At 38.7% G+C, this 11,696-nt stretch overlaps 1 protein-coding gene and 1 pseudogene across 1 annotated transcript in view; one reads left to right on the top strand and one right to left on the bottom strand.

Moving 5' to 3' along the window:
- The window catches only part of LOC102866574 (V-type proton ATPase subunit H-like), a 130,933-nt gene that overhangs the window by 10,751 nt on the left and 108,486 nt on the right, over nucleotides 1-11,696 (top strand). Inside the window, exon 3 of the mRNA XM_006900537.1 lies at nucleotides 5,204-5,293. Within this exon, the coding sequence (XP_006900599.1) occupies nucleotides 5,204-5,293 (90 nt within the window). The remainder of the gene's footprint in view (nucleotides 1-5,203; nucleotides 5,294-11,696) is intronic.
- Nucleotides 5,587-5,826, bottom strand: LOC102858591 (annotated as a pseudogene).

Below are 11,696 nucleotides of genomic sequence, written 5' to 3'. Positions count from 1 at the left end.
CATTTTCACAACATTGAGTCTTCCTATCCATGAGCAAGGGATATTCTTCCACTTTTCAAGATCTCTTTTTGTTTCTTGTAGTAATGTTTTGTAATTTTCTATGAATAGGTCCTTTGCACTTCTGGTTAAATTTATTCCCAAGTATTTAATCTTGTGATTAGCTATTGTGAAAGGTATTGTTTCTCTTTGAAATGTTGTTTTGATAGATTGTACCAAATTACAGTGACTGCCAGTGGTGTGTGAGAATGTGCCATCATAGAAATTGCTATTCTTTTCCATTTTTTATGTTGATCATTTTGATAATTAAAAAATACTGTCTTAATGTAGCAGCATTGCACATTTTAAAATGGTTTTTTGCCACATAAGTGTCCATAGTGATTGCTTCGTGTATTCTTTATCTATTCTTTTGTGGAGTGTTTATACTATTCCTTATTTTCAAAGCTTTTTTGTTTATATACTAGTTTTTGTGTGACATTCCTCAACCTGAAGGAACTGAAGAACAATTTCAGGCCTCAGCTTGGCAATAATGAAAGATGCTATGGGCAAAATCTAGAAAGATCCAGGAAGCATCAAAAGAAGATGGAAGATCTGCAGACTGGGGTGACCAGTTTCCTGAACTGGAGCAGCCTCTATCCAGGGGGATAGCAGGAAGCTCCTGCCCTAGCACTTCAGTAGGTTGGCTCTGGGAGTGAGTCTTTCCTCTGATTGCAGCCATGGTTAACAGACACATGAAGAAATGCTCAAAATCACTGGCAAAAAGAGAGATGCAGATCAAAACTACAGTGAGATACAATCTCACCCCGGTAGCAGTGGCAAAGCTTAACAGAACTGTAAGTAACAATGTTGGAGAAGATAAGGAGAGATTGGAACTCTAATACATTGTTGCTAGAATTGTAAAAAGGTACAACCACTCTGGAAGGCAGTTTGGTGGTTCCTCAAAAAGCTGAACATAGAAATTCCATGTGTTGTAGCTGTTCCATTGATAGGAATATTCCCTGAGGAAAAATAACACTGAGACACAAATGGATATTTTTTACACTGGTGTTCATAGCAGCATTACTCACAAAAGCAAGAACATGGAAGCAGCCTAAATGCCCATCAACAAATGAAACGATTGAGAAGTTGTGGTACCTTCACATGGTGAAATAATACACGATACTCAAGAGTAACAATTATGAAAAATGCTCTGTAACATGGGAGAGGCTGGAGCTATTATACTGAGTGAATTAACTCAGTCTCATAAGGAAAAATAGCATAAAACCATTATTGTAAAAAGAGTAAGATATGTGTAAAAAGTCCAATGGGTGTCAGGGGGAGGAGGATGGGTGAGGGGATATCTCAAGGTCGCACAGTTTATTGGGTAGAGGGAAGGCATGAAGGAATTAGGAAAGATCCAGTAGGGACCAGAAAAGACAGGGTGATGTTGGGCATAGATCAGTGTTGATTGGAATTATAATATGCAATATATGGAAATTGTATGAGAAACAATGTGAATGAAGGAATGTGTGGAACACAACGTATGTGAATTTTGTATGCAAACTAATATTAAAATATATATACAGGTATAGATAAATAGAGAGATGAAATGCACAGAGTAACTGTACCAAAAAGAATTGGCTGACACAGAACCATTTCAAGAAGTATCATATTATCAAGAACCAATGGTAATAATGGAATGAGTTCAAGTTGCTTTAAAAAGGAATTGACCAAAAAAAAAAAAAAAGGCCCCAGGAATTAATAGAATACCAAGTGACATGTTTCGACAAACAAATGCAGCCCTGCGTGTGCTCACCAGACTGTGCCAAGAAATATCGAGGACAGCTGCCTGGCTAACTACCTGGAATAGATTCATACTTATCTCCATTCTTAGAAAAGGGCAATTAGTAGAATGTGGAAATTAGCAAACAATATCATTAATAATCACTGAAGCAAACTCTTGCCGAAGATTCTAAAAAAAAAAATCACTAGAACTATACATTGTCAGAGAATTGCCAGAGATACAATGGGTTTAGAAGAGGCAGTAGCACTAGGGAAAACATGCAATGTCAGATGGATCTTTGCTGAAAGCAGAGAGTACCAGAGGATGTCTGTTTATGTTTTATCAACTTTGCAAAGGCATTTGACTGTGTGGAGCACAACAAATTGTGGCTAACATTGAGAAAAAGGGGAATCATAGAACACTCATTTATGCTCCTGCAAAACCTATGCTTAGACCAAGAAGATGTTGTACAAAAAGAGCAAAGGACATTGCGTGCTTCAAAATTAAGAAAGGAGTGTGTTAGAGATGTACCCTCTCTCCATACCTTTTCAATCTATATGCTTAATAGACCAGTTCAGAGGCTGGACTTTATGAAAAAGAATATAATGTCAGGATTGGAGGAACACTCATCAACAGCCTGCATTTTATAGGTGATACAGCCTTACTTGCTGAAACTGAGGAAGACTTGAAGTACTGGTTACAGGAGATCAAAGACTGCAGTCTTTAATACAGATTTCATCTCAATAGGAAGAAAACAAAAATCCTCACCACTGGACCAAAAGGCAGCATCATGATAGATGGAGAAAAGTTTGAGGTTCTTAATTTCATCTTGATCCACAATCAACACCCTTGGCAGTCAGGAAATGAAAAGATGAGTTGTACTGGAAAAATCTGTTATCAAGGACCACTCCAGATGCTAAGAGCAACAATATCAGCATAAAGATCAAGGTGCACCCAGTTCAAGCTGTTGGTCTTCTCAGTTGCTTGCTATACATGAGAGCTGGACAATGACTATGGGTGACAGAAGAAGAGTTGATGCCTTTGAGTTATGGTGCTGAAGAAGAATATTGAACATGGATTGGCAAGAAAACAAACAGGTCTGTCCTGGAGAGGGTGAAACCAGGTTACTCCTCAGAGAAAAAGATTTTGAAACTCCTTTTTAATTACTTTGGCCATGTTGTCAGGAGGGGTAGTCCTTGGGGAAGGACATCATATTTGGAAGGGTAGGTCAGTGCATTAGAGGAAGCCCCTGGATAAGATGAATTGACATAGTGATTGTGGTAATGATGTAAGGTATGTTAGAGATTAATTTAGCTCAGGATAGGACAAGATTGAGAACCATTGTTCATGGGGTCTCTTTGAGTCCTAGTCATCTCCACTGCACATAACAAAAACATGCATCGTTTATTTCCCTAACTTGTTTATAAAATTTTTTAAAACTTAGTTTAAGGGGCCCTTTGTCCTATTGAAGGAACCCTAGTGATATAGTGTGTAATGTCAGTAGTTTGAATCCATCAGTTGCTGTTCAACTGAAAGATGAACAATCTTTTGTAATGATGTACAGCTTTGGAAATTGATGGAGAGTGTGGGAGCTGACTTCATGGCAGTGGATTGCCCTGTTGCCATTTAAATTGTGTAGCCAGATCTGTTGCCGTCTCCTCTGTGAAGCTTGCCCTCAGTGCTAGCCTTTGGCAAAGTCCCCCTTCCCTAAGTGCTCTTGTTGAGAGACATCTCATCTGTGTTCATTCGGTCGGTCGATGAAGCAGGGTTCAGCCTTTACGGAGTTACCACAGTTGTTTTCTAATTACCGTGTCTGCTGCTGAGATAGGTCTTTATGTGGTGGTTGCTAGGAAATAAGTATGTGGCTTCATCCAAACAAAATGCAGGTCACCAGTTACAGTGGCCCCACAGGTCTCAGAGAAGTGCTCCATGGAGTTTCCTCAGGCTGATTTTTGCAAGTAGATTGCCAGGCCTTTCTTCTCAAAGTGCCAGCGAATAGAATTGAAACTTCAGCCTTTTGGTTAGCATTCAAGCACACCACTTGATCAGTATGTCTGAAAAGAATAGTTAGGAAAGAAATGCCAGAGGCAGTTTATATTGTTAAGAGATTGATCTTTGTTTACCACTTTAAAGTTTGTTTTTTGAAAATGTAATAGTTGTTACTGGCTGTTTTTCTTTCACTCACCCACACATTCACTGTCCTTGAGTTGGAACTGCCTTGAGTCACTCATAACTGACCATCTTTGTACCATGGAACATCTTGTCGCTTCGAACCACAACAGAGGCACTACATTTGAATTAGTAGCCCAATGTGAATTTTGTTCAATTATCATGTTTTCAGTTTCCAGTATTAAGTATGGTAAATATATGTCTACAAATGATAGCACGCACTTAAAACTTAAACTCTGGGATGACATGATTTGATAAAGTATATAGTTTTATATAGTATAGACTTAATTGCATGCCTCTTTCTGTATTGAGGATTTATTGAATGATTGCATACAGAATGAAATGTGCTTACTTGTTATTAGGTTTGCAAAATTTCTCAGTGTATAATACTAAACCTACTATTGAAGGGTGCTGCACACACACAAACATGTTTTTATGGGTGATTGAAAGGATTATATCAGATAATTTTGATTATACACAATTTGAATTTATTTGGTTGCATGCTGACCTGAACAAGATAAATTTCCATTCTCTGTTGTAGTTTCTGACATAGGGCTCTTAATTGGCTGAAAGAGCACTTGTACCACTCAACTTGATTTTTACTACAATCCTGAAAAGGATTCATAGGAAATGTATTAATTGTTGTATCCAGTTTTTATTGAATTCCAGAGACATTGACATGTAGTTTATAATTTATAGAAGGAAAAGAGAAGTCTTCTGATTCTTTCTAGTTCCAAGCACTCACTTGCACAAGTATTCTATTTTCCAGTAAGCACTAGAAAACAAGACCCCTTAGAGTTTTTGACTATCTATATATCTATCTTATTATGCATAGTCAAGAGTTACAGCATGTGTAATCATGTACAACCCTCTGTAATCACAACCCTCTTAAAAGTCTCTGCCCCAAATGGGAAAATAAAACTGTGAAATAATTTTCTACTTCAAGCCATCCATTTCTACTAACAGTTACCATCAGCATTAATCAGCTGTATTTAGTGACAACGTATTATCTGTTTAAAAATTTTAAAAAATCTTGAAATTTTCATCTCTAGATAGCAAAGTTCAGCTGCAAATTAGAATGTAGCCCTTCCACATAACAATATTTACAAAAGATGCACATCTTTAAATAGTATGCATTTATAACAGGTATATTTTCTGTAATTGAAATCTGTGAGTCACATTTCAATTAAATTAATAAATTTATGGACAAGAAATAATATTTCACTGAAATGCCATTAAAATGAAAACATTAACATTAATTTTATCTTTTTTTAGTGTGCTAAAACATTTATAAACTTGATGACTCATATCTCCAAAGAACAGACAGTTCAGTACATTCTAACCATGGTTGATGACATGCTGCAGGTAGGTGGATTTTTCTTTTTTTTTTTAATTGATTTTTATATAATAATAACTTTAGTATGTTTCATTCATATACATTGTTTTAGAAAATCTTTCCTTCACATTGTCTTTCATACAATCATTCATATACATTCTATTTTATATTATTGTTTTTTTTTTTTAACCATCACACACCTGTCTTTATTGTGGGGCAGAAGGTGGGACACTTCCAGCACTAGTTAATAAAAAAAATGTCAAAAATACTAATTTACAAAAGCAGGGATTCAGTGAAGCTGTCAGATGCATACCCTCAGCAGTCATACATAGATGCCGACCCAGAGCAGCAGGAAGAGGACCCTGAAGCCCATGAAGAGTGAGGCCACCAAGGAGATAAGCAGCTCTTTGTAGATGTCCCATGTGTACTTGGTAGAGGTTACCTCGTAAACAAAGAACCAGGTGGTGAAGAACATGCCAATGGCCAACAGCACCACGGTCAGATGGGGAAAGACACCTGGGTTCACCAGGCTGGTGTATCTGCTCATGGCCTCGGGCTCCATTTTGCCGGGTTCTGAGCAAGCTGCTCCTTTGCCACCGGCTATATTTTTTTTTTTATACTAGTTTATTTACAACATTTGAATACATTGTTTTGCACACCAAATCCATCCCATTTCTCTTACCCCCTACCCATCAAACTCTGTGACTCCATGATTAATGTCCCTTGCCTCACACATCATCACCCCTTATTACCCTTAGATCGTCATACTAATTCTACAGTAATGGTTTTATACAGTATTTGTCCTTGTAGGAATGACCAAGTTCACTCAGCATAATGCTCTACAGTCCCTCCTAAGTTAGGTAATAATTTACAAAATCATTGCTCCTGTGTGCTGTGTAGTATTCCATTGTGTGAATGTTGGACATATGAGCTGTTTCCATGTTCTTGCTATGGTGAATAATGCTTCTGTGAACATTGGTGTACAAGTCTCCGTTTGTGCCTCAGTTCTCATTTTCTCGGGGTCTATTCCAAGCCATGCAATAGCTGGGTCCTATGGAATTTCTGTGTTCAGCTTTTTGAATAAGCGCCAAATGGCCTTTCACAATGATTGTACCATTGTACGGAATCCTACCAGCAATGTGTAAGAGTTCCTATCTCTTCACATCCTCTCCAACATTTATTACTTGCTGTCCTGTAAAACTTTACCACTGTTACTTGGGTGAGATGGTACCTCATTGTGGTTTTGATTTGCATCTCTCTTTTTGCTAGTGATTTTGAGCATTTCTTTATGTGTCTGTTTGCCATTTGTATATCTTCCTCTGTGAAAATTCTTTGTATGTCTTTTGCCCATTTTGTAATTGGGTTATCAGTTTTTTTCTTGTGCAAGCTCAGTAGCATTCTGTAATCTTGTGTTATGAGGCTCTTGTCTGTAGGGACATGTTAGGAAGACTTCACATACCAAAACCAAAAAACCCCCCTATTGCTTTTAAGGCAGCTCTGGTGGCCTAGTGGCAAGAAGCTGCACTGCAATCCTGAAGGCATGTGGTTCTAATCAACCAGATGCTCCACTGGAGAAGGAGGGGCAATCCAACTTGATGGTACACAACAAGAAAAAGAAAAATAGAAACCAAAACCCTATTGCACTTGAGTCAATACTAACTCATAGTGACCCTTAGGATGGAGTAAAATGGCCCCCTAGAGTTTCCAGAACTGTACGCTTTATGGAAGCCAGCTGTGTTCAATCTCCTGCAGAGCTGCTGGTGGTTTAACAGTTGACTTTTCAGTTAGTAGCTGCGTGTTTAATTTACAGCATTGAGGTGTTTTCCCCTCTAGAATGTAGTGAGGACCACTGATGTCAGTTTGAAGACTAAAATGTGTCTGATTCAGATTATAGTCTTTTCTGTTATCACCTGTGTGTCTCAGAGCTGGAAGACTCAATGCCTTTGAGTTGTGATATTAGAGATGAGCATATTCCCTGGACTGTCAAGAGAACAAACAGTTATGTTTTGGATAAGTATAGCCAGAGTACTCTTTGTAGGAATGAATGGCAAAGTGTCATCTTTCTTATTTTGTTCACGTTACCAGAAGATCTTCCTTGGAAAGAGACGTTGTGCTAGGGAAGGTGGAGGGTCAGCCAAGGAGAGGGAGACCCTCAATGAGATGGATTGATATGGTAACAGCAGCACTGGGCTCAAGTGTGAGATGATGATAGGATAGGCAAGGGTTCAGATCTCTTGTTCATACGGTCGCTATTGAGTTCTCTTTGACTCAGTGGCACTTAACAACAATGACAGATGTAATAGTAGATTTTTTTTCTTGATTTCGAGCATTTTCATATTGTAACAGTGCTAAAGGTGGAATGCTCATATACAAGCATGCCTCCTTTTATGGTTCTTGGTTTTATTCTGTTTCTTTTGCAAATTGAAGATGTGTGACAGCCTTGTGTTGAGCCAGTTTTCCAGTAGCATGTGCTTACTTTTTGTCACATTTTGATAATTCTTGCCATATGTCAAACTTTTGAAAATGTACAATTAACAGACATTAGTAGAAGGTAAACATAACTTGGATGTGTACTGTGAAGGAAAAAATAATTCACCTTAATGTGAAAATTTGCATTGTTCTAGTAATTTGGAACTGTGGTGGTAATGTCTCTGAAGTATGTCTGTAGAGGTTATTTTGTGCTGTTTTTCTAGATGTCAAGTAATTAACATTTTCTCCGCAAGTCTCAGAGTTTTCTTTTGAGCATTAAGCACTATTTGATGAGTCACACGAGGCTTTCTGTGTATGTAGATGATGGGAGTCCTGTTTCAGTCAGTCAGCAGATTTTAGTGCCCATTTGTCCAAATCTTGAGTTCAGTCTGAATGTAGTTCAAAAGTTGAATGCCTTCAAAACATTCTCTCTCTTTTTTTAACCAGTATTTAATTATTTGGATCATCATATTTAAATAGTCTACCAGAAGCATTGTCTCTTTTGACAATGACTCTGATTATCATCTGAAACTTTTCCGGTTTTATAGAGTTTGTGCTTACTGATTTACTGCCTCTCAGTGCTGAGTCCCCCTTTATCTGCAGTTTTGTTTTTTTCCCAGAATGTAATTGAATCTCAGGATTTCTATATGTAGATCAGTTCCTGATGAGGCAGTGTCTTTGGCAGCCGAACCTGCTTCCTGTCTGCTTGTCTCAAGCGATTTGAATTATTAATCTAGGTGCTTGGGGATTTTGGAAACATTCACTGATGATCATCTGCCTAGTGTTATTGTAACAGCAGTCCCATAGTTGAGTGGCCTTAATCAACAGAGATTCAGCTTCTCAGAGTTTAGTAGACTGGAAGTCCAGATTTGAGGTGCCCATTGTATGGGAAATCTGTCTTTCTGTCCTTTTGGGGGAAAATTCTTGGAGTTTGATGGTGATTTTGCAAGCTACTGGCTTGCTTTCATTCTTGCTTGCTTCTCTGTGGCTAATCTGTTGGTGATTTTTTTTTACCTCAAAAATTATTGTATACCGTTGAGTCAGAACCGATACATTGCTGACCATTTGTGGTTTTTCCACAGGCAGTAAATTGCATAGAAGAGATTGCCCAGCTTTCTCCTGCAGAGTAGCTGGTGGATCCAAACTACATTCCTTTGGATTGGCAGCTCAATTCCTTGCCATTAAGTTACCAGAGCTTTCAAAAATAGATAGGTTTAAGACATAGGTTGTTATGACCTCATTAACATAACAAAAGGGGAGTTCTGGTCACCTAGTCCATAGGACGTTGTGCTTTTCAACCACATGTGCTTTTTAACAGTTCGAACCCACCAGTGGCTCTGTTTGGGAAAAGATGGATACTCTCTTCCTGCATGATTTACAGCCTCCTGGAAACCTGTGGAGCGGCAACAGTGAGTTGCTTCCAACTCAGTGGCAAGGAATTTGAGGATTTTTGGAATGATTATATAGTGTGGGTGAAGGTTCAGTATTAAGCATAGACTGATGCAGACTTGTTGAGGATGACCTTGGTCCCACTAAGCACCATTTCATTTAAAACAGTAGAATTAAGATAATTGAACAGTATCAGACCTTGGGTAAGGGGCCTTGGTGGCACAAATCATTAAGCACTTGAAAGGTTGATCTTCATACTGGCTCAGTGGCTCTGCAGGAGAAAGACCTGTGATCTACTTCCATATGAACTACAACCAATAAAACTTTGTGGAAGCAGTTAGAGTCTGACACATGGGATCTCTATGAGTCAAGAAATTCAGTGATAGCTAACAACAGCAGTGCATTGGTATTGTATGGGACTGTAACCATGTCAGCATGATTTGGCATGAAGAACTTGGCTTTAGTTATTTATATGTGTGTGTGTATACATATACATATATATATATGTATACACACACACACACACACACATCTATCTCCTCTGTTTTTGTACGCATGGGTAAAATGAGCAAAGGCCACATGGGGATGGCCATATCTCAGCTTTATCAACTTCATAAAGGGGAATTGTCCCCATCAACTGCATCAACAACACAGAATCAATTCCTGTGAGATCAGATGTGTCCCCCACACTCCTGTACATCTTTCTGAGTTTAATCTTAATTGGGTCCGAAATCTGATGTGGTAGCTCCAGACCACCCAGAACTAAACTGGGAAAGTTAAAAGTTTATAATCCCCCCCTCCAAAAAAAAAGTTATAATCCAGGTTAGTATCAGAATACAGTCAGGACAGCTTCTGAAATGTGCTCACAGGCAACTCAGCCTTGAGCCTTGCAGCTTTAGGTCAGTGTTACAAAGTTCTCAGTCCCACCAATATTGGCTCTCCTCCCCACAGTCTTGCAACAAACTTAGGGAAAAGGTTTTTAGCTCTAGTCCAGTGGTGTAACAGTCCCAAGGTCCACTCAGTCTCATGTCAGGTCTCTGGTTCTCCACTGTGGCTGCTGTGTCTGTGGCTCCCGTAGGCCCTAGTTTGGATGGTTGCAAGAGCCTCTCTCTGGTCCTGAAGAATGCACATTCTCTTGCTGCTGCTACTCTGCTCGCAGTAAGGTTTCTCCTGCTGCTGCTGGGTCTGCTCAATTTAATGGTGAGACTAGCTGATCCCTTGTGGATAGACTAACATGTCCTGTTTCCATATTTCTGCCCATTCACATGGTAAAATAAAATTCATTAGCTAGGAAAGCCATTTTGAATGTGAGGCCCTTAATATTACAACATCAAAGTGTGTAAATTTTAAAAACTATGATTTTTAGCTGTGTACTACTAATGTCTTCTTTTCCATATTTGTAACTCCTTTTTCTGAAGTGAGATATCTGGTTCTTGTTATCCTCAATATATTTATTTGAATTTTCCCCCTTTATAAGAGCAATGGTGTCTCTCTGGAGACTAAGGTGTGTCTGATACAAGCCATGGTCTTTGCAATCACTTGTTATGCATCAGAGAGTTGGACTGTGACTAGGGAGGATAGAAGGAGAATTGTTGCCTTTGAGCTTTGGTGCTGGAGGAGAGTAATGAGTGTACCATGGACTGCCAAGAAAACAAACAGATTAATCCTTCAGAGGGTTAAACCAGGCTGCTCCTTGGAGGCAAGGATTCTGAGGCTTCATCTGACATTCTTTGGACATGTTGTAAGGAGGCACCAGTTCTTGGAGGGGGACATCATTCTTGGGAGGGTGGAGGGACAGCACAGGAGGGGAAGGCCCTCTATGAGGTGGATTGATTCAGTGACTGGGATAATTGGGATGGGTGTGTTGGAGACAGTGTGATTGGCACAGGAAAGAGCAGAGTTTAGGGCTGTTGTACATAGGGTCCCTATGAGTCGCAAGCGACCCAACGGCCCATAACAACACAACAACAACAACAATAACAGACACAACAACAATAATGCATAAGAGTAGTTTTTAGTATTAACTTAATATTTTAAAAATTATTTTTATTAATATTTTTATTATTGATTTATATTAACATATACTACTTTGAAAATGAGCCTTTTGCTTAGTTTCTTTTTCTTAATATACTAGTTTATTTACAAAATTCAAATATACTGTTTTCCAGACCAAACCCTTTCAATTTCCACCTCCTATCAATTTGTACAACCCCATGATTAATCCTCCCATCCCCCTGCACATCCTCATTCCTCTGATTCCACCCTCTCCCCGCTCTTGGATCCATATACTCATTCTACAATAATAGTTCTGTCCTTGTGGGACTATCAGTTCACTCAACATGCTCTTGGATCCTTATACTCATTCTACAATAATAGTTCTGTCCTTGTAGGACTATCAGTTTACTCAACATAATGCTCTTCAGTCCCTCCCAAGTTAGGTAGTAATTTACAAAATCATGTAATTTACAAAAAAAACATGCTCCTGCATGTTGCATAGTATTCCATTGTGAGTACCATAATTTATCAGTCCACTTGATTGTGGTTGGACTTGTGGGCTGTTTCCATGTTCTTGCT

This window comes from Elephantulus edwardii, unplaced genomic scaffold (assembly GCF_000299155.1).
Source record: "Elephantulus edwardii isolate Elephantulus edwardi_28Jun2011 unplaced genomic scaffold, EleEdw1.0 scaffold00287, whole genome shotgun sequence".
NCBI classification, from domain to species: domain Eukaryota; kingdom Metazoa; phylum Chordata; class Mammalia; order Macroscelidea; family Macroscelididae; genus Elephantulus; species Elephantulus edwardii.
The sequence above is the reverse complement of the archived record's forward strand: the minus strand, read 5'-3'. Positions and strand labels throughout refer to the sequence as shown.